Source organism: Triturus cristatus, chromosome 6 (assembly GCF_964204655.1).
Source record: "Triturus cristatus chromosome 6, aTriCri1.1, whole genome shotgun sequence".
Lineage (NCBI taxonomy): Eukaryota > Metazoa > Chordata > Amphibia > Caudata > Salamandridae > Triturus > Triturus cristatus.
In genome coordinates, this window is record NC_140589.1 from 1,228,865,665 (window position 1) to 1,228,890,325 (window position 24,661).

At 44.0% G+C, this 24,661-nt stretch overlaps 1 protein-coding gene across 2 annotated transcripts in view; it reads right to left on the reverse strand.

The window, feature by feature from the left end:
• The window catches only part of TMEM181 (transmembrane protein 181), a 402,172-nt gene that overhangs the window by 287,658 nt on the left and 89,853 nt on the right, over nucleotides 1-24,661 (reverse strand). Inside the window, exon 1 of one of the 2 annotated variants that reach the window (XM_085612151.1) lies at nucleotides 21,192-21,455. The exons of the other annotated variant lie outside the window; for it this stretch is intronic. Coding sequence (XP_085468277.1) covers nucleotides 21,192-21,199 — 8 coding nt within the window. The 5' untranslated portion in view covers nucleotides 21,200-21,455. Of the gene's footprint in view, nucleotides 1-21,191; nucleotides 21,456-24,661 lie in introns of those variants that run through there. 2 annotated transcript variants of the gene reach the window in all.

Sequence of the window (24,661 nt, forward strand, 5' to 3'; positions counted from 1 at the left end):
AGGTGGGTGCAATAAAAAAAAATTACCATACTACCGCTGGAGCTTTTCTGTTCCAAGCCCTACCTTTAGCACCTCCAGTAGGCACGCTACAAGCTTGGCAGAAAGAAACCAATTGATTTGTTTGGGAAGGCCGGAGGGCGCGTATGTGCCACTAACAAACCTATCAACCGAGCGGAGAGGAGAGCCTTAGTCTCCTGCGCTACCAAGCGATGCAACTCCGATTTTTAGTGGAAATTAGTTGAATGGAGTCAGAAATTCATTGGTGTTTTATGGACATGGCAATAACGAGAGAACATCTGTGGAAGGCCCCCTTCATAAGCAAGTAGCAGCGGACCTGGGGCTTATACTCCTCTGACATTCACTCCGAGTCTGGAATCAGGTAGCTACTCGACACAGCTTGAACTCCTCTTCATCGCAGATGACACCTACTATAGGTAACGCAGAGTTTGCCCCGGGTCTCCACTCCACTGGTTTTGTGGCCTGGCAAGCAGTTGGTAGCCGTTAAGTGGGCCATATGCTTAACATCACAGGACCCCTTCCTTTTGAACAGCTCAAATCGGATTATCTGTTAGCACATACAGAGCAGATGCGCTACATGCAAAGCAGAAACTGGGTCACCCATCCAGACATTTGAAAGGGAGCACAATGCCCACTAACTTCCTATGAAAAGTGTCTGTTATTTAAGAACAATGACCAACGCATCATCCTTGAATTATATGCTTTCTTAATACTCTCTTTTACTAAAGACAAAACTTCGGGGCAAAAACTATAGGAACAGGAGCTAGGCAGAACCCTGACACACAAAGGATGGGAAGAGATCTACTACGGGGGCGAGACATAGCACATGGCATCGTAAGTATAGAAACAGCTGATAAGATTACAACTTACTGGCACCCAACTCCTGTACGACTTTGCAACTCCTGCTAGACTTCACAGAGGCCATCACAGTGCAGACTGCTGTAGAGGCTGTGGGCCTCCCGGGACATTGCTTCACTTTCTTTGGGAATGTCCGAAGCTTACGTGATACTGGAAGGCAGTCTTGGCTAACATCAAGTATCTGGAGATGCAACTGCCATATTTTCTAGCATATATTGTCCTGGGACTCCTCAACCCCCTGACCTTTACACTCAAATCAAGTAGTGGGCGACACATTTGCACAGCATTGGGAGCAGTGCTTCGAGCCAGACTTTCTTACTGGGGAACAGAGAAGCTCCTGACACACACAGCATGGCTCGACAGTATGTGGCCTGTACTGGGAATTAAGTGCCTGACCCTAGCATTAACCTCTCAATTAGACACTTATCAAGAACTCTGGCAACTGTATATTTTGCTGTTCTCTACTAAATGCTACAAATTGACATGCCCTATATACCTACACATACTGCGCTTAACCGAGATTGATGATAAGACACAAAAGCAGGGGTGAGCTACTGGTACACCACAACGTCTAGGCACATTATAGCGGAGTGAGTACAAACAGAGGAGATATGGAGGGATGAATTGGGAATGCTTGTTTGTCTTGTATTTTATGCCATATAGTACAGCATGGAGATGGGAGAGCTGCGTGCGACCAGTTTGTCCTATGTAGCGTTGTAATAGCAAAAGCAATAAAATACATTTGAACCATAACTTAAATTTTGTACCAGAGTCGACGGATTCAGAGAAGTTATATTGTATGGTTAGGTCATATTGGTCCACATTTTCCGCAAGTTATGTTTAGGTGGCAGATAAACCTTTTGTGCACCCTTTGATGTGCAATCTTTTAAAAGGCATTTGGATGGTGAATCCCTAGGAGGAAACATACACGTGTTTGGGTTGTGAACAAGGTGTTTGGCTTTTTTTTGTATAGCTGGACAATGAAGATTTGGAGCGTAAACAGTTATTTGCTGAGATCGCCATGTTGCTTTATTTTTTCTCCTGCCATTAAGTGTTGAATGTGCATGTGTTGGGCTTGGCTGGAAGATCCTTCAACCTGCCCAGGGTGATGTTTACTGCTTCCAGGTGCGCAAAGTCCATTAAGTATTTCACTTTAACCCAGCTTGCTCGGAACATCCCAGGCTAAGAGGGTTACAATCTTAGTGTGAGAAAGTAATCAGTGCAATGATAACTAGAGCAGCTTCATGAAAACTATTTATGGCAGTCTATTCAATGACCTTAGCAAGAAGGATGATAAACGAGGCAGCTCCCTCCACCTGGTCCCCCCCCCCCATCTGTTTTTCCACATTGATCTGGGGGAGTGATGCCCACCCCACATCCCCCAAGGCTTCTTCTTTATGTGTTCCACGAAATTACCTTTTAAAGGACAACACACAGGGCTTCCAAGTCTACTTTACAAACGTTTTATTTCATGCTGGTATCAGATTTTACCTCTGTGGCAATTAGAAAGCTTTGAACAATCGCACATAAAGTACTGCCAAGAAATGTAAAACTCCCTAGCAATTAGAAAAGAAAGTTACGATTTACTAAGGACACCAAAGAAAGGATTATTCTACATGTATTAAATAAAAGTTGATCTTTCTGCTGCTGCCTCCGTGGGTGATGTTATACCGGATTGTCCAAATTAATTTTATTACCACACTGATGCATTGTTTGAGTCTTAAAGCTTGTTCTCAGCTTTGGTTGCGAAGCATTCCTAAATGTAACCAATGACATATAAACAGAGTTTGTTTAAGAGATCAGACTGAATGCAAGGCAAAGAAAGATGACGGGAATTCATTACAAGATTTTGATGCACTAGGTAGCATGAAATTCATTGTTGATAGCTGTGTGTTTTGTAGGCCCATGGCTTCATTGGTATTCAAATACTGCTATGTCTGTGTGCCCGAGACAAGACTTTCTGAGCCTCTGTAAGCACCAACTTCAGGAGCGTACATGCAGGATATGCAAGCACACAGGGTTCTACTGCAATGCACTCTCTATTTCCCTCCATGCTCGCACAGCATTGCCCAGAAAAGGGAGGGAGCTGAAACAGTCACTCCAAGATTTAATACACAAAGCCCTTGCTTCTAGATGTCTCCAGAGACGGCACCTCGGCTTGAGCAGAGGAGCATCGCACCACAAAGAAAAGTCCCAGGCCAGAAATAAAAATTAAAATGGTGATAAAGTTTATATTATAATCTTATGTATTCTTGAAATGGTACATTCGTTCACCCCTTCCCTTGCCCATGTTGGTAGTGCCCAGCTATTGTGGTTTAACATTCCACAGCTGACTTCAGCAGACTGGAACCTGTGATGGTGTAAGGTACTAATAAAGAAGACCACAGAAATTATCTACGTCTCTTCTTCATTTGCAACATTGGCGACGATTTACCAGATGTACAACCTTTACCTTACTACAAATTACCTGTGAGTAAGAACCCGACTCTTACCTCAGGTCTTCTGCTGCTGTCGACCTACTTCTGCTTATTATCCTCTGATCGTGGCTGTGTGCTTGAACTTTCATCTTTGCATTCTGTTGCCCGTTTTCACCATCGTTAGTGCATTCCTACTACATTTTGAGGGTGTGCCTTTCACTTTGCCTGCGGTGAACCTCGCTTCATGCCCGATTTCCTCTCTGCTGCCGACCTTGCCCTTTGCTGATGCACAGCGATGTGAGAGCGCATTTCCTACTGCGCTTCCTTGGTTACAGTCTGCGAGGAAATTCTCAGTGTTCCGTGGCTGCCCGCATCTCCTCATACAAACCGCTGCCCTGACTCAAAACCAAAGCCTTAAAGATCACCCGTTGTCCTTGGTGTGCCCGCATCTCTGTGCGGTACGCTCCACCGAGCCCGGTTTTCTTGTTTGTGTCTGCAACCGCGACTCTGAATGGTGCTCTGCTTCGCACCGCCGGGCCTGATCTCCTTATGTGTGGCGTGGGAGCATGTCTCCGCCTTCGAGTTCTTGGTCTCCGGTGCAAGGCAGAATCCCCCATTCAAACTTTCCTCCGAAGTCCAGTGGAGCGCTGCCTTCAACCTTCTCGCTATCTCTCTGAGGCAATCCCAGCGTCTCTCAAGACTCCTCCTGGGGCGTGGCTGCATCTGGAGACAGCCTCCTGAGGTGTTCTCTCGTAAATTGGGCAGCTCGTCTTTCTGCCTGCCTGTCACCATACGCTGACGGGCACATCTGTTCGTCTAGTATTTTCACAGCGTAGGAGCCTGACTAAGCTGTGAATTGCCACATTTATTTTAATTGTTCTTCTGCTACGCTTTGAGGCCGTTTTTTTTTCTCCCTTTGCCTGTCTTCTCGCTGATAGGCACAGCTATTTCTATTAAAATCGAAATGTGCAAGCCTGGCTCCGCTGTATGCTTCTCAGCGAATTTTCGCTCTACTTTCCTTCATTAACTGCCTGTCACTGAATGCTGATAGGCACAGCTTTCATACTCTTGAACTTCTACAAGACTCTATTATCCATTTGTTACCCAGCTCCACACCTGTCACCCTTCACGCTGATGGGCACCGCTTTTCCTATTTAAGAAGTCCTCTAGCACTGCTTCTACCGATTTGTGTTTGTTTTCATGGTTATTGCACTCCTAGTGTACAAAGATGACCACAGCTAATATGTCACAATCACCACCTTTCCTAAACGAGGTAGGTGAACCTCTACTACCATGGAAACAGTGGTTTGGCTTAATGGAGTGACCTGATTGCTATAGGAGGGCGACATTTTCTCCATTACGTAAACTTCATACTCTACTCCACAATTTAGGTATTGAGGGCTGAAATACATATGATAATATTTCTGTCTCCTTAGGGGGGATGGTGATAGTGAAGAGGATGAAAATGTTTACGAGGTTGCTGTCAACAAACTAGAAAAACATTTTGGGAAGAAAATAAACGCTGTGCTGGAAAGTTCTTCTCAAGAGTACAAGGAAAAAGTGAGAAAGTTAAACCTTCTGTTGCCCGGTTAAAATGCCTGGCTAACACGTGCAAGTTTGAGACTCTTCAAGATTCCCTCATCAGGGATAACTTAGTCAGGTGCACCAACAACCCTAAAATCCAGGAAAGACTCCTAGTGGCTAACCCTGACCTCAAAGAAGCCACTGACATAACAGTTGGGATCGAACATACAGCTGATTGCATGGTTGCCATGAAAGGGGAGGGAGACAAACTAGCCAATGTCAACGCTATAAGCAAACATGATGGGTGAAAATAGAGTAAGAGTAAAGTTACTAACACATTTGCGTTAGGCACCAAACTCAAGTGCTACAGATGTGGGAGCCAGAGTCATTTAGATATAAATGTTGTTTGCCAAGCTAGAGCGGTTACATGTCACAAATGTGGTAAAAATGGGCATTTGGCCAGGGTCTGTAGGGAACAGCATTCTAAATCAGAATTGTCAATTGAACATGACTCCCCTTCTGACAACAAATTAATGTTCTAACTTAAAAATACCAATGACACTACTAATTTCCCTTCATGTAATATCACCTTGGACAAGAAACCAGTGACTTTGTTTGCTGACTCTTGTTCCCCATACACTTTAGTGGCTGCTAATATGTGTTCCCAAGTGTTTCCTTCTTGGTAATAAGATATGCAGTCCCCAGATATTTAACCTGATGGTTACAACGGTGACCCCATACCTTTACTTGGGATGGCGACCATGGAGATAGGGTTCAAAGGAAGGAGTACAGTGGGCAAAATGTATGTCACACAGAAAGGATCCGATTTGTTAGGGTGGAAGCACCAAGGGGAACTTGGTTTCAAGTTGGATCCTAACAGTCCTGACTAAGTTCTATTGGTGGATTTGTCGGTTGGGAGGGATGGAGGTTTGCAACGATTTCCCTAAAGTCTTCTCTGAAGAGTTGGGTTTGCTTAAAAATTACCAACACTCCATCAAACTCAAATCCAATGCTAAACTGGTTGCACAAAAGGTTAGACCCATACCTCATATGATGCAAGCCCCCCTCCAAACTGAGTTAGAAAGACTATTGACAATAGGAGTCATTGAACCTATTGAAAGCTCCCAAAGGTTAGCCCCAATTGTCCTCCCAGTAAAGCATCTAGTAAAGACATCAGACTATGTGTTGATCTAAGAGATCTTAATGAGAACATCTGGGTGGACAGGCACCCTCTACCACGCATTCATGAGGTCCTCCCTCTTATAAAGGGAGCGAGTTGTTTCAGTGTTCTGGACCTTTCCTCAGCCTGCCACCAGGTAGAGCGCCACCCGGATTCACGTCATCTCATGTCCGTTGTAACTCCTCCTGGGCCATTCCAATACCTTCGCATGCCGTTTGGTTTGGCTGCTGCCTTTCAGAGGATTATGCAACATGTGCTGAAGGACCTTCCCAGAACCCTTTGCTTTCAAGATGACATTCTCATCCATGGGAAAGATGTGGAGGAGCACAATACCATTCTTAGAAAGGTGTTAGCCAATCTTGAAAAGGCAGGTCTCACCCTAAAAAAAGAGAAATGTCGTATTGGGGTGGGGTCAATAGAGTACCTTGGGCACACCATCTCACAAGACGGTATCAAACCCAAATTAGATCCGGTAGAGGCAATCCAAAACACTGCTGCCCCTACTTGTGTTGAAGAACTCAAATCGTTTCTGGGCTTATCTGAGTATTACTCTAAATTTGTTCGCAATGATGCCACCACAGTGAAACCGTTGCAGAGTCTACTTAAATCCAGGACCCCCTATTTATGGGGCAATGACTGTCATTATGCCTTTGGTTCTTTGCACTGATGCTAGCAATAAAGGTCTGGGGGCTAGTCTTACCCAATTCACAGAGGGAAAAGAATAAGTTGTTGCCTTTGCCTCTTGCGCACTCAAGGGCGCGGAAGTAAACTACTCTGTGGTTGAGAAAGAGGCACTTGCTTGCTTTTGGGCGATTAAATATTTCTTGTGGGGCCTACCATTTACTGTAAAAACAGATCATAAACCTCTCATGTATGCTTTCACCACAAAAGGGTCAGTCAGAACCACCCCTAGAATTGCTAGGTGGATTCTAAGACTGGAAGGATATAACTTTAGAGTTAAGTATGTACCAGGTACACAAAATGTTGTAGCTGATTTTTTATTCCGTTCACCGCATGAGGTGGAGGAAGTATCTGATTCTTGTGAATGTGATGATGTTATACTTAAACTTACTTGCTTAAATAAGGAGGCGTGGGATGGTTGTGTACAAACTGATGTAGAGATTAATTCACTCAAATAATTCATTAAGAATGGTTGGCCTGCTGCATAAAGTGGAATCCCAGCATCATTGTGCAAATACAGGGATGTGAGGTTGAAACTTAACATACAAGCAGGAACTGTTTGCAGAGGCGAGAAAATCGTCCCTCCAGAGAAACTTAGAGGGAAAATTGTTGAATTGACCCACATAGGACATCTAGGGCGTAGTCTCACAAAGAACAAAATCCGCCTAGATTACTGGTGGTCGGGCATGGATGCCATGGCAGAAAACATTGCGAGAGATTGTTTAGAGTGTAGCCGTAGTGATAAGATCCACCAAACTCGCCACCTCCACCATCTCCTGTAGAGGTCCCCGACCGCCCATGGTCCAAACTAGCACTCAACATTATAGGTACACTCAATCTTTAAAAATTGAATCAGCGGTACATCCTGGTATTGGTGGCCTATCACACTCGTTAGGTGGTTTTTAAGTGTGTGCATCAATTCAACACTGATGTCCTCATACAGTGCTTTCTTTGATGAGGGCATCCCAGGCATCCTTGTAACGGACAATGGTGTGCAATTGACCTCGGAAAACATGAAAGAGTCCTTGTCTGACATGGGCATTACCCATCATAAGCCTGCCTTGTGTTGTCCCAGTGCCAATGGATTAGTAGAGCGGATGAACCGCATGTTCAAAGAATGCTTACAGGGAGCGGAATTACTGGGTATCCCTGCCAAATCTGCCTTAAACAATACTATTTGGGCTTATCGCTCTACCCCCAATAGTGTCACAGGGATTTCCCCTTTTACGTCCTTGAAAGGTAGAGTTCCTAAGACCAAACTATCTCCTTCAGGGTTGGTGAAGAAAGGTATGTGTGTTGTGGACTGTAATGAGATTTCCAGGAGGGTGGATCAACACCAGGTCAAGTATAAAAATAGATACGATCAGACCATACATGTCAAATCCAGAATTTTTAAGGAAGTAGAATGGGTCCGTGTGGACCTTCCCAAACCACGTAGGAAGGAGGCTTCTAGATTTTCTGAGCCTATCAAAATGGCCAGGGTGGCTAAAATGTGGTCCATCTAGAAAATGGACAACCCTGGAGCATGGACAAAATTATCTCTCACAAGCAAGTGGGTGAATCTTAAGCCAATCTTGATCAAGGAGTGGGTCGGAGACGTTTGCTCCCAGGAGATCTCAGAGAACCAAATCTACACCTGTGTGGGTTAGAGACTATTGTGTAAAATGACTTATTGTATTGCAGTTATCTCCTCTGCTCTACACTGTTTCGCCTTTGATTTTCCTTGTACACCTTCTTCCTTTCTCCCTTTTCCCTTGCTCCCTCTTCTCACCTATCCCCTCCTTCTATTTCCTCAGTCTACGTTTGCTTACCCTATGTAAGGAGGTGTGTTATAATATTATGTATTCTTGAAATGGTACATTCCATCACCCCTTCCCTTGCCAGTAGTGCCCAGCTATTGTTGTTTAACATTCCACAGCTGACTGGAACCTGTGATGGTGTATGGTACTAATAAAGAAGACTCCAGAAACTACCGACGTCTCGTTTTCATTTGCAACAGTTTATTTAATACCATTTTATATTTCAGCAACCAACTCATCCCGAACTGAGTGTCAGGATGGGGCAGGCCATTAATGCTGAGTTTCAGCAGGAAGTCAAGTGCTCAATTTCAAAATGCACGTCTTTTTGGTCAGCGGTCTTGCGATGGTCAGCAAGACATGCAAATTTTAAACCTCTCTAACCCAGCTGTCTCAAGACAGCTGGGTTCGAGAAAGCAAAAGCCTCCAGTGCTCTTGTGAGCGCTGATAGAGGCATCTCCAATCAATCCTAGCGATGTTCTCATGATGAGAGCAGCGTTCGGATTGGCATGGGAGTTTGGAGCCTGCCTGCCACGAGGAGAGTAGACCACCGAGGAGGATATCGCACTTGTAGGTAAGCGCCTTTAATTTAATTTCTTTATTAGGTCGAGGATTTGAGACCTCTTGTATATACTTTAGTATATACCTTTATGTGGCTCTGGAGATCAGCCCTAGTACTTGTCTACTTCCGCTTAGGGACTTTTTCTTCTGTTCAACTGCCTCTATTTAACTTTCTTGATAGGAAACGATCAGCAGAGGTCAGTAAAATACCAGAATCACTTTAGCATTCTTCAAGATTCCAGTCCATAAAAATTTTCTTCCACAAGCACCCGTAGACAATAATATTTTTTTCAAATCTTGTATTTTCAATGATATGACCACCGAAGGCCCTGACATTATATTAAAAACAGAGCTTTGGACTATACCATTTCCCACTGAAAGGCAATATTGCTCTCCATGTGTTCCCATACCTGGCGTGTCACGCAGTTTGGTGCTTACTTTCCCTCCATGTTAAAGAACAGTAGATGTTTTCAGCGCCCAGGCTAATGTGCTGCATAGCTATATACATATAAGGTTCCAAAGGTGAGAGCGATTGCATTGCAAATCGTTGGTTTTTTTTTAATGTCCTACTGCTCCACCACCCTTGGGACATGTCAGCCGCCACTGGATTTCTCTTCCCTTCCAGTTTCGAAACAAAAGGAAGAGGATCTACACCAGCACCTTTTGGTACTACTTATGTTTTCATCCTGAACCTAATGCTCATGCCAGAAAATGTAAAAGAGATAAGACAAAAAAAAGGTGTCAACAGACTCAAGCCCCAACCATCAGAGTGTTCCCACTATGCCTTTGCTCTAAGTTGAACAAAAATAAAAGACTGGGAGTGGGCTTGCAGCTGATGGAAATGGCCATCGCCTAGAGAAGCTCTGGACCTCCGCAGGCTTCCCCGATTATCCGCATACTCATCCGCAGCTGAATCCATCTAAAAAACGGCGTGACTATGTCGGAAGGTGACGGGCTTCGATCTAAATGCCAGAGGCGTTACAAATCCAAAAATGTAAAGAGTTATGCCGTAAGATGTAACCGCAGCCTGCCTACCACATCGCAGCTGGGGCCTCAAGTGATTTGCCAGCCCAGAAAGACTTCAACTGCCATCTCCCCCCGCTGAGGGCAAACAGGGCAGCAATTCAGACGGCGAGTGGGGGGCAGCTCGATGAAGTGACGGGCGACGCTACATCAGCCTGGTGAAGTCCTGACCTGGAGTAACACCGGGAGCCGTGCCAGAGACGCCACGCACCAGCCTCACGTAATGTAGATTGGGACCGGGCGCGGCCTGGCTGCAGTGGGCCGGCAGACGATATGTGTGCGCGCAGGCCTGAATAGCGCTGAAAGGCAGTTCCGAATACCCGGCGGTACCGTAGACCGCTCAGCAGCGATTAAAACAGACAGCACACCTTGTGTGGAGGATAGGGGCCCATTGCCAGGCGCGCTGAAGCTCGATCTCAGCAAGGGAGGGCCCCAGCCGTAACACACCATTAACTCAAACAGGAAACAGACCAGACTGCTGGGGGCAACAAGAACAGTGATCTCCCAGGCCCCACGGATCTAAAGCTCATCACGGCCGAGAAAGAGTGGATAATCACCACAAAGGTACACATGGAGGAAAGAGGCAACCTCGCATGACCTGCACAGCGGGGGAAGGGTGCAAGCTTGCCCACAATACAGATTCAGCTCAATACAATAACCCAGTGACGCAGCCCCTACACGGAGTCCATCGGCATTCAAGCAGGACAGTGTAATAACCTAGGGGTAGGAAACCCAAAAGTCCGCGTGCGACTGCTCTTCGCACTGGCATGCAGCGGTGAGTACTACCACCTATATCTCCGCCAACACATAAATTGATTATACACCCAGAACAATGGGAGGACAGGGTCAGCGTATCACACAACAAACTAAGCTAGACAAATACGCCTGTAGTAAATCAAGCCAGGAGCCACCGGATCATGCTGCAACATCCGTAGAAGAGCGCACTGCAACAAAAGAGAAAGAAGTCAAGCTACAATACATAATCGCCACGCTAAATAAAGTGCACATGTCAGAGTACAGAATAGACACAGTTGCTACAGAACTTATGTTAATCCGTGCAGATTTCCGGAAACTGGGCACAAGAGTCTCAGACGTAGAAACAGCGACAACATATCTCTGTGCAGACACTGACGCCCTCAAATGACAAATGAAACACCTGGAAATGGACAACAAAGCTATGGCTGCAAAACTGGACGATTATGAAGGTCGTTCGTGGCGCAATAACGTTCGTATCGTAGGTGTGCCAGAAGGAACAGGAGGGCCAGCAATTGACCTATTTGTGGAAGACCTCATTAAAAACTACTTGCAACCACTAGGTCTTTCGAATTATTTCTCAGTCAAAAGAGCCCACAGCGTCCCAGGGCGTAGGCCTAAGCCAGGTACGCCACCTCGACCAATACTAGCCCGAACTTTTAATTTCCGAGACAGGACCTAATTTTACAGACTGTAAGAGTGGCCCCTCAGGTATGATATGAACAGAATACAATCTCCTTCTTCCCCGACTACACGGCGGAAGTAGTAAAACAAAGGCACAATTTTTTTTGCAATTAAAAAAAAAAAAAAAAAAAGAACTGGTGGCACGCTAGCTCAAATGCTAGATGTTCCCTGCGAGTTAAGAGTAGTGGCAAACGGAAAAGTGTGGTTCTTTACAATGCTGGAGGAGGCACAAGAATGGCTCGAGGGATGGCACCAATTCCCGATCACGGACAAGCAGGGAGAAATTAACGCAACCGAAGGCCCTGACAGAGAGGACTAAACAAATAGAGGGCTACTTCCCATTAGAGGCTAATTGCCTCCGACGCAACCTGTTGAGATGTCATGTCTCCACACGCAATAATGCTGTGACGATCTAACCATCGACAAAAGTGCACGGAAAGTAAAGACTAATGGCCAGATGCTCATTACTATCTGATGCAACCTCAGACGAAACCAAAATGCGTTTACAGACTAGCCCTTCTGAGTGACCAGTATGGAGCAGTGGTGTTCGTGACCAACACTGTGGATTTATGGACAAATGCACAGATAATGTATAATAGATAAGAGGATGTTCTGGGGAGGGTACCGGGGTTGTCTCCTCCCTAGAAAGGTACTGGGAAAAAAAAGAGTATTGCATTGTTGGGGAGGTGGGTAGTTCGCAAACCGTCATGCAGGGAGGGTGGGACGAATATTCAATTTTACTAGTTCCAGTTCATTTTTTCTTTCTTCTATGATAAGGTTTATGGTAAGACTTTTAGACACTTTAATGAGACCTTTGCCTGGAGATCAGCATCAATACTCCACCACCGACAATCCCAATGACGCATGCAACCACACACCATAACCAAACTGCCTCCTCACCCACACAGGTTCAACACCTATCACTGATTTCCTGGAATGTGAATGGCCTCAGAGATAAATTAAAGAGAGGACTGGTGCTACAATACCTTAAGCGTAAGACACCAGCAGTGGTATTCCTGCAGGAGACCCACCGAGTCGGAACAACTTGTAAGGCCCTCAATAGACGGGGCTTTAAACTGGTAGTCCATTCTGAATTCACATCCGGATCACGAGGGGTCGGGATCTTAATTAAGAAACAGTGCCCGCTCATCAAACATACGCAAACGAGAGCAGGGTCGTTTTGCGGCTGTCTCTTGCCAGTGAGAAGGACAATTAATCAACATTGTGACAGTCTAGATCCCCCCGGCACTTCACTCGCTAGCATTCCCAGGGCTTAGCGCATTTCTACTCTGACATCCAGAGGGAAAACTTATGCGACCCTTAATGTCACTTTAGACTGAATGTTTACCCCGGCAACAACACCGAATACACTCCAATCTAGCAGACTTTCTTGACACATTAGGCCTAATGGATGTCTGGCGTTCATAATTCCCAAAATCGCGACAATATACGTATCATTCAGGCGCGCACAACAGTCTCTCTAGAATAGATTGTATACTGTCACTAGCACACTGTGTGGGGAGATTCAAAGATGTGACACATTTACCACGGGGAGTATCGGATCACTCCCCCATAGTTGTTAAATATACACGGAACACATCCACGTGACGTTGTATATTCATGATATACCCAGGCTATCTTAAAAACCCCAAGATCTGGAAAGGTCTAACCACGGTCACAAAACTCTACTTTAGCGAAAACGAACCCTCGTTCTTTCGCCCCTCACACTGTGGGAGGCATACAAGACAGTTCTTCGTGGACAGGCCATCTCGTTAATCACAGACCACAAAAGAGAAAAGGCAAGAATGGTGTCGACACTTGAGCAGGAACTGAACGCATTAGAATCACTACACTCTCAAGACCCCTCAGACATAAACACACACCGCCTTCATCTAAAAATACAAGAATATAAGGAATGCTTATGGGAGGACGCAAAAACTCGATTAACGGCCACGCTCCATACAATATACGAAGTAGGGGATAAAGCTGGCAGGCTCCTGGCTTGGCTTGATAAACGGGAGCGAGCAGACTGTTGGGTGGCAGAACTCCAACGCACAATAGGAGTAATCGTAACAGACCCCCAAGCAATAGCAGACACACTAGCGCTTCACTATGAAAGTGTGTATACCCCAGTGACCACAATACAGCAGGAGGATGTGGAAGCATTCCTCCGAGACATTCAGCTACCCATACTTACAGAGGAAGAAACATTACAACTAGAATCGGCATTTACAACTGAAGAATTAACGATAGCGATAGGAAATATACAGTCTTGAAAAACCCTAGGTCCTAGCAGCATCCCATAGAATTATATAAAAGAAGTGCAACCATAATCAATACATACTTATTGAAAATGTATAACGCAAGCCTAAAAGTGGGAGAGCTCCCTAAAGACCAGAGGATAGCAACAGTGGTGGCCATACACAAGCCTGGAAAGCTGGCCCGGGAATGTGCCTCCTATCGGCCCATCTCCTTAATAAACGCAGAAGCCAAGATTTTGGACAAAACGTTGGCCAACAGACCTCACCTATCTGAACTAAAACACCCGGACCAATTGGGGTTCATGCTGGGCAGAAATACAGCCCTAAATCTAAGGCGCCTCCACAATGTAATGGGGCGCAAATATACGATTCAGGAAGAGGCCATAATACTATCTCTGGACGCTCGTATGACCTTTGATACGGTCGAGTGGTCTTTCCTTTTTGCTGTCCTCACACAGCTGGGTTTCAGGCCTAAGTTTTGCTCATGGGAAATATTACTATATACAAAACCTCTTGCACACGTAGAGGCGAACGGGCATATCTCTAGAGAATTCGTTTTAGGACGAGGCACAAGACAGGGCTGTCCACTATCACCGCTCCATTTCGCCCTCGTGCTGGAACCATTAGCAGCCTGGATAAGGCAGGATCTGGTTATTCACGGGATTCGCTGAACAGAAGCTGGGAAGATCGAATATTCCTATATGCAGAGGACATCCTCTTATATATGGCCTCCGCCAAATGCTCACTGCATAGACTCCTGAATACATGTGACTCTTATGGGAAGCATTCAGGGTACACCATCAATTGGAGCAAATCTGTACTATATGTCCTGAAGGGCCCACCACCGATGCTACCTAAGGGGTGCGCAGTGAAGATAGTGGATACTAGTTTCAAATATTGAGGGATTCATATTACTTCGGACCCACAGGACTTCATGACCCTAAATCTTCTAGAGCCCCTAAAGAGACTGCGTAGAGACACCAAACACTGGCAATCCTTACCATTAACACTGCTAGGAAGGGCGGCACCTTTCAAAATGATGGCGCTCCCTCGATTTCTCTACGCTCTGCTCAATACCCCGTTCTCAGTTCCCCCATACTACTTGCAAGCAATAGAGGCAGAAGTGACCAAACTCCTTTGGAATGGAAAACCGGCCCGAATAGCAATGGCCAAATTAATTACATCTTGGTATGATGGTGGCACATTGCACTCCCAAATATACAAGCGTATTATTGGTCATCCCAACTGACCGTGATAAATCAATGGATCCATGTCTCTCATGCTGACCCAGCCTACCGCCTGGATAGACTTGTTCTGGGACTGGGAGGGCTCAATCAAGCACTGTATAAACACTAACCAGAAGATGGCCCTATCAGGACCGACAAAGCAGACGATTCATAATTGGCATACAGTACTTAAAAAGCTAGGCTGGGTCAATAAGGTCACGCAGGCAACGCCCCTCTGGGAAACCAGCAAGCTAGGCACACTACGCAATAGCAAAGGGTTCAGGCAATGAGACATCATGGGACTCTCTTAGGTGGGAGATCTCTGGGCCAAGGGAAAAGTAATTCAGTTAACCCAACTCCAAGACCAATATGAGATGGCCCCATTGGAAGGGTTTCATTATCTCCAGGCCAAGCATGCACTAGAGGTTGTTATCCCACCCGACACCACCCTCCCTGAAGCCTCCCCATTAGAAGACAGACTTCTGACAGAACACATGGACAAAAAAGCCACATCCTTAACATATCGCAAAATTATTAACAACCATCCTGACCCCGCACAGTCTCTCCGGGATAAATGGCAGGAAGATATGGGAGAGTTAGGTGAGACGGATTGGCAGGAGGCATTAGAATCCCCGAGGGAGGTAGCAGTCTCTTTGAAATTGCGCCTCGTGCAACTTAAAGTGCTCCATAGGATATATTACACTAGGGTAACACTATGCAAAATAGAAAAGACCGACAGTAAACTTTGCTTGTGGCAGTGTGGAGAAGTAGGTACATTTTATTACACGTTCTGAGAATGTCCAGAAATAGCGACAAACTGGGAGGCAGTTATGTCCACAATAACGAGAGTGAGTGAGGCCCCTGCAACACCAGAACCTAGGTGATGTCTGCTAAATATATGGGAAGCAACAGACCTTAATACCACAGCACAAACCTGGGTGACACTGGGTATGACAATAGCTAAGAGGAACATTGCCAGACACTGGGGTGCACGAAAACCTCCCACTGTAAGAGATTGGGGCAATGATATGACTATGCTGGCTGAAAGGACGGTATACATATATACAGGGTGCCCCAAAAAATGGGAGGGACTGTGGGGATAGTGGAATACTTTCAGAGGTGGCATAGGTACCATACCTACCGTGGAATCTGCATTGGAGGACAGTTAATGAACCACGGAGCGGCGTATGTTTTGTTCTTGTAAATATACTTATGTACTTAAAAATACACTATTATTACTGTAACGGAGTATTGTAAAAAATATGTATACTAGGTAAAGGTTTTCATGATTGCTGATGATAAAAGTGTTAGTCGTGTACCAATTAAAAAGTGTTAATAAATAAATAAAATAAAAGACCTGTAGTGTGCTTGTGCAGTCCCTTCACTTTTGAGTGTAGGTATTTTAATGATCAAATAGTAAACGGGAAGAACATACTAAAACATTATGTAATAAGGAAAGGGGCAAAAAGGCATGGATGAGGAGAAGGTAGAAACTGAGACGCTGGCAGTAAATGGTGGAAAGGGAGTAGTGTGAAAAAGTATGGAGCTGGAACTGACGTGAACGCAGAGCGGTGGAAGACAGCACCAGAGACCATGAAGATTCACGGAGTGCACCATTCAGAATCACTACTGATACCACAGAAGCATAAGAGGTGTGCATCCGTAGGACTGAGTGTCTCATCCTTGTACCTACCAGCATCCCTACGCATTATGTGCTGCAGAGGGAAGGAGCTCGAACTCCCCAATACAAACGAGTACTTGCTGATGGGGCAATAAAAGTCAGGTTAATAGCGCTGTGAGATTTGCTGCAAAGGATGAAGGAGCCCGACCTCACTGTATACAACAATGCGTTGTCCTGATGGACACAGTAACATTGAAGCGCTCCACACTTAACCTCATATTTCTACCCTTTTAGCATAAATATCACTAATTCCATCTACAGCATTTTATTTACAGTAAAGGCATTTATCTCACCCTTCACTGTATCTGCCTTGAAGAGCTTACAGAAGCTACATCTGCCACTCATACAGCTTTTTATAGGTACCCATTATTTGCCTGTATTACCCTACCACAACAAGCACCATGCAAGCATTGGTGTCTTGGGCACATTTCCATATAATGTACTCCGATGGTTGTATAAGAATAGTCGAGATTATCTGTCCGCAGTATATCACGAGCCCTAACTACAAAAGACTGGCTAAGGCTGGCTGGCTTTGCATCTCAACTGCAAAGCCAAGAATGAGCATTAAGACATTTTCAGAAATGACAGCAACGGCTCAATACGAGAATGCCTTTTGCTTACTATACAAGCAATAAAAAGGGACAAGGAGAAAATAGGTGTATGCATAATGTTTTGTAGTAACTATGCTCCTTAGTGCCACAGTCAACTGGCCTGCCCACACTATATTTCATCTTATTCTTCCCTATCAGGGCTGAAAATTCTGCAGACCTTCAGTGGCATACTACTAATAGACTTTGTCCTTCATCATGCTTGAGTTTCGATTTCAGGACAAATACCTGCAAGATGCACCAATAAGAAAGTGCACGTCAACAGGAAAGGTACACTAGCATATACCATATCTGAAAAATAAGTGAAATCTCACAGATGTTAATCCAAATTCTTACTGAAATTTTATAGGGTGTTAAATGATGTTTTATAGTGCACTGGTGATAATCTCATGAATGATCACTAATATTGGTTGGTGCTGGAATACGTGTCGTAGATAATATTATTAGTTTAATTTTCCAAATATTGTGCAAGATTGCATGGAAGTAAACATCCATTCCGAAACAGTTGTTTCTACAAGTGGCCTAGGCAATGAAATGCACAAAGAGGGGAACTTAGCATTAAAAATGGTACATTTGTACAAACAACGTCCAACAGACATCTACTCCTGCACATCCATCAGACCTGCTACATCATACCCAAGCACAAAACAAGGAAACAATATTAAAATACCACTCCTCACCCACAAGTTACTGAACAAAAAAGTGCCTTTTTACCAGTGCATTTGTTTGCTCGACTTGTGGGTGACTATCTGGGTTTCCCTTTCTACAATTCAAGAATACTTTACACAGTGAAAATATTTTCATTAATTTGTACTGTTGACAAAACCTCACCATATAAGATATATAAAGCAAAGGAGAAGTCTGTATTAATATACTGGTTGGTCATTTTTCAGCAACATTAGAAACCTTTATGTATGTAACAAAACTCCCATTCATAATGGACCATCTTTTCTAAGTTCGACAACTCTAAAGCATACATTTCAAATAATGGAGAGCAACATATAACAGTAAGACTGGTTAAAGCATCTCTCAAACGCTCACTCTCTGCCCAACCCCATCAAACACAGAAGCACTGCATGCGAACACGTCAATCCTTTAGTTCACTCTGAGGGTGGGTGTGGGGGGGGTGAGGGGGCATTAAAATCCCAATTAAGTGATGGCACTCTCTCATGGGTATAACAAGGGAACAAGTCCTAAAAAAACAAGCATTGGCATAGCCACTAGGTCACGCCTATTGGGACCGTATAAGTGTTTAGCCATGCAACAGTTGCATAACTAAATACTTATAAGGTCCCAAAAGCGAGACCTATTGGCTATGCCAAGCGGCCGTGCGGCCGCATAAGTGATCGCGATCAAACATCAAAGCGGCCGTGCGGCCACGAAAGTGAAAGTAATCTCGGTAAAGGGTGGCGCGCGTGCCCGCGCACATGCATTGTAGCTCTAGGCAGGCCTGGTAGCACTTTTTGGAGCCCTCTCAATAAGTCTCGCCAGATCAGCGCATGCGCTGGGTCAGGCGAGACCTAAAAAAGAAGTTGGGGGACTAACCAGGTTGCAAGTGAAACCATGATGCGTACCATCACATCGCAAGATGTCACGTTGCGTGGCATTGCACGTGACGTCACAAAAAGTGACATCAGGTATTAAGACCACACACAAATGTTTATCAGGTATATCATGAGTACATTTACGCGCATTATGATATTTAACAAATAAGATTTGGGGTTGTGCCAAAAAAGGGGCGTAATCCTGACGCAAAATCTATGCCTCAACTAATACATTTATTTTTTTAAACCCTGCCACAAAGAAATTGGCAACAAGGAGAAGCATGGCAGTAGATCTGTTATACTTAATTGGTTGCAAAGTCTACATTTTAAAATATTTGATTGGGTAAGGCATCTGCTGTAAAGGTGCCCAGTAAATCTCAGGGAATAGTAATGGTGTGATAACTCTGGAGTTTAATGCATTTGTTGGAGAGAGCAGTTTTTTTTAAGTCCCAGATTTGAATCAAAGTAGCATAAGGTTACTGTGTCTCCTGTAAAGTACATCACATAAAACACAAATGGCAAATTTGTATTTCATGTAGATAGTAAAGTGGGTTACTGCTTTTAACACGGAGATCATTTTGTTACTGGCAGTTCATAAATTGTGATCCTTGTAATATAGCACAATGAGCAATGAAGGACGTGTGACTCCTACACCTTCTAAACCGGTCTCATGTAACTCATCTTGTACATTGATTTACACATGCACATGATTTATTGTCAATGTATAACGTGTATGTTACATAAAGAGCTCCGACACCCTGCATTGGGTTGTGTAGCGCTATAAAAGCAATAAAATTGTGCGATTTAAATGGTTATTTGTGTATATACTGGGACAGACCAACACATCTGACATTCTTACAGTGCATGCATCTCTTATATACAGGAACTGAACAAAGGCAAAAGCATTTCTTTATTAAGTACCTGTGAAGTGATAACAAGCTGTGTGCCTTTGTTTCCCCTCTATGACATTTACATGTGAAGTGTGAGGTTCCCGGCCGCCTACAGTAAGGATATTCAAACAAAAAGGAGGCCTGATGGCCCTTTAATTTCGCCAGCTGAAGGAGAAAAAAAACATCCTCACTGCCTGCATTTTGCTGCTGGGAATGGAAAGCAGACTAAGTACAGGATCTGCTAAACGTGTCCCGGTGTCTGAAAATTACACCGGGAGACGTTCAGCATATTTCTGTGGGGTCCAACTTCTTGGCAGTGGGGACGGCGTCCACCCTGTGAAAATAGTGGGTGTACCCCGACTTGTGCCCTACCCTGGGTATAATAGAACTGTATTTGGGTCTAATTTCAGTATGCTGAAGCAACGTTCCCTTGTGCACCGCCTCCTGAAAGATGTCAGATAACGGCTTCTGTTGAATAATAGCCACACTAAAATCAGTGCCATTTTTTTTCTACTTAGAGTGACCTGTTTAATGAACTCTCAACTGGAAAAACTACTAAGTGGGGAATTTCCGGCAGTCCTCGCGTTGATCTTTTAACTCCCGCTCATTCAATCGCCAGCTGCAAGGTGAGTTTATTCCACAGTTGTCCATCAGAGACTACGAGATATGCCTCGAAAGTGATTACTTAGCTACAAAGTAAACGTTACCCAATCTTACCCAAAGATATCATTTCAAACGAAGGGGCGAAATACGAGGAATCTATGATCGAAAGCTACAACTGATAATAGGGTGAGTAGTGTACAGACACTAGGGCAGTAACTAAGTAGTATATACATCACAATGTACGGATGTGAACTAGTACACTATACTGGACATCTCATTGCTGTGTTTCATTGCTGACTGTCTCCCCCCCACTAACAGCTCCGATATTGAATTCATGTCCGTAAAAAAATATTCTGGAATGTATGTGTTAAGGAAAAGTCATATGCCAGTAAGGAATAATTTTAGGGAGTTCAAAATTAAAAAAGACTCCCAGGTGGACAGCATAAGTGAAAGTAACAGTTAATGCAGTTTCTGCAAATTCAACCCATGTCGGGGACGACTTGAAGCAGAGTCTGAAATCTGTTGCTGACAGGAAGAATATCGGGAACTGTGTGAATCAACATTTTAAAAGTAGAGAAGCAGGAATACGGAGCTTCATCCGCACAGGGCTACAAACTATCCACAATGCCAGCCGCACGCAAGTAGGGGCTTGGAGCAAAGCACAACCCTTTCAGTAACCTGAAGGCTGAGTGTCAAGTAGTTATGGCGGGGCACCGCCTACATTTACGTACTCAGGTGAGCTTCCAGCTGTGCTCGGGCTCCCCTGCCCCTTTAAGTTGAGCTACCGATGGACCCATCTCCCCAGAACACTAACACTAGGAGTCTATCGCCACCCCACACAAGGTGGCATCACCACCAGCTGTAAGCAATAAGCATGACTCACGGTTCCATGTTAAAGCTCGCGCTGGGGAGCAGCGCCTGCTCCGCTGCCCTCTGCCTCCCCGGACGCCACCTCACATCCGTACAGATTTCCCATGCGCGATGGCGTCATTCGGCGGCGTCAGAAGCTCTATCCAATGAGAACCGGCGGCGACAGCAGCTGGAGGGAGTGTTTGAAGGGCTGCTTCAATGGATCCTCCGCGGTCCTCTGTGCCTCCTTGAAGCCTACTTCTCCGGTGCCTGCTCTCATCTAAAGCTGTATCTGTGCAGCTGACGGGAGAGGGCGAAACCTATACGTAATCCTTTTAGCAGCTCTTCGCATAACAGAGACAAGGGCGAATGGTAGGGTGACCAGGTGTCCCGGATTTGCCCGGACGGTCCAGGTTTTTCACCAGCTGTCCCGGCAGATTTCAAGAAATGTAGATTATGTCCCGGTTTTTAAAAAGGGTCGACTGAAAACTGCGGGAGGTGTTTTTTAATGTTTTGCAAAGCAGGGATAGTTAGCAGTTGTTTCAAGACAACAATTTAATTAATTGGCAAGTTTCTGTGTTTAAAAATTGCATTTTATTTATGTTCTTACTGCCTGTTCTGTAATTCTCTGCTGAGGAGCGATGTCATTCAGTGCGCTGGCTTGAAGTAAAATTGAAGCCCTTCTATTTTTGTGACATGTCCCGGTTTTTGGCTTTAAAATTCAGGTCACCCTAGCGAATGGGTTATCAAAACCTATGGACCACCCAGCTTCTCAAGGCTCGAGAAAGGGACACGTGTGTGGGTGGTCCATGATGCACGCCAGAAATCGCATTTCAGAATTGCACCTTAACTTGACACGGTTAAGCCAGGAGATTGTGGAAATGATGAACTGGATACCGCATTGAGATATTGCAGTTGTTTGTCTTTTGGGAGGCTTGATTTTTTTCTGAATGTGGCGCCATATTGCTTTATTCTTGACTACTTCCACATCTCATAAGATGATTACAGCTCAACGGGTTTATATTGCTGCGGGATGCGATGGCGCCTCCCTTTTTTTCGCCAATCTTCAAACCCTCAAAAGTTAATGTGGTGCCACAGGCAGAAGGGAAAACCCTAAACCCTTCAACACAGGACAACAAAGGCCCTGAATACAATACTCAATAAGCCTGTGCACACACAAGTAACGTATCACACAATTGGTGCCATTAAAGTTTACATCCAAACATAACAGCTATCAATCTTCTTATGCTTAGATTCACAAACAAAATTGATTGTGGAACATCTCAGATGATTCACAGTCTGTTTATTGTCAATCACACTGCCCAGCCGACACGTGTTTCGTCAGGGTATAACCCAAGACTTCTTCAGGGCTAGAAGAATATACAATACAAACTTTTTAGCAGCAATTATATATATATATATATATATATATATATATAAATGCATTAATGACGACTTTTAATAGAAAAGTGCTCCACCCTGTGTAAAACACCATGATCATATTTGTAACAAGCATATTTATAAAGGACAGACCAGCCAAAGCATCATAAATTATATTCAACATGTGTATCACAAGAAAATCCCAGTGTGCATAACATGTTTGGAGTAAAATCTCAGTAGTTAAAACAATATAGAAACTCCTAAGCATATTCAAGAGTACAATTTATCAAGAACTTTGTCACAGACAGAATTTATCATATTTTAAGGACGTCAGAATAAGTAAAGCGAATGTCTGAAAATATGTCACAAAACACCAAATTGTTGTGTCAGGGTCAAAAAATCTAAATTTAAAATGGAAGGCAAACCCCAAAAGTTGCACTAAATTCAAGAATAAATAGAAAAATACAGCAGTGAGAGAAACTGAAGAAACTAAGTGTAAGATCTCCCCATGCGCCAGTAGAAGCGTAATAGTCAAATACCAAAAGTGACTACACTACCTTTCCGGCGTGAAACTGAAGTTCTATGTCTTAATAAATCTATAAAAACATAAAATAAAGTAATACATTATCATACCAGACCCGGTTGGTTCAGCTGATATGAAAAATAACCAGGCCAAACAACACTTACCACTTAGCCAGTGATGATTCTATCACGACTAAGGACGCAAAGTGTCGAATCCGTATACATCTATTGGACGGATTGATTATACACTTTCCAATTGCTGTAAAACAACGTCAAAAAGAAGAGAGAGGGGCACGAGTCGCCACATATTCTCAAACAGAGAAACAAAACTGGTTCGCCCAGTCAAATACCAACAAGTTGTGACCTAATAATCTGTTAATCAAAAGAAACACATGAAGCAATGTTTCTATGATTGTCGGAGGTAACAGACACATTCTGACGATATTCATACCAGGGAATACCAATGGTATTCCCTGGTATTAATATCGTCAGAATGTGCCAGTTTGTTTCTCTGTTTGGGAATATGTGGTGACTCGTGCCCCTCTCTCTTCTTTTTGACGTTGTTTTACAGCAATTGGAAAGTGTATAATCAATCCGTCCAATAGATGTATACGTATTCGACACTTTGCGTCCTTAGTCGTGATAGAATCATCACTGGCTAAGTGGTAAGTGTTGTTTGGCCTGGTTATTTTTCATATCAGCTGAACCAACCGGGTCTGGTATGATAATGTATTGCTTTATTTTATGTTTTTATAGATTTATTAAGACATAGAACTTCAGTTTCACGCCGGAAAGGTAGTGTAGTCACTTTTGGTATTTGACTATTACGCTTCTACTGGCGCATGGGGAGATCTTACACTTAATTTCTTCAGTTTCTCTCACTGCGGTGTTTTTCTATTTATTCTTTTATTTGGTGCAACTTTTGGGGTTTGCCTTCCATTTTAAATTTAGATTTTTTGACCCTGACACAACAATTTGGTGTTTTGTGACATATTTTCAGACATTCTCTTTACTTATTTCGACGACCTGAAAATATGATAAATTCTGTCTGTGACAGTGTTCATGATAAATTGTACTCTTGAATATGCTTAGGAGTTTCTATATTGTTTTAACTACTGAGATTTTACTCCAAACATGTTATGCACACTGGGATTTTCTTGTGATACACATGTTGAGTATAATTTATGATGTGTTGGCTGGTATGTCCTTTATAAATATGTTTGTTACAAATATGATTATGGTGTTTTACACAGGGTGGAGCACTTTTCTATTAAAAGTCGTCAATAATGCATTTACATATATATATAATTACTGCTAAAAAGTTTGTATTGTATATTCTTCTAGCCCTGAAGAAGTCTTGGGTTATACCCTGACGAAACACGTGTCGGCTGGGCAGTGTTATTGACAATAAGCAGACGACCGTGAATCATCTGAGATGTTCCACGATCAACTCATAAGATTCCTGGGGCGGGGGTTTTGATTAAGACCAGTGCTGGATTGAACATTACCCCCTCATGGGTCCTCCTTGTCCCAGTCCTTACAAAGTGAGGCAGTCCTGCCTCTAGCCAGCCAATCAAAATGCTACAAAACCAAAAAGTCAAC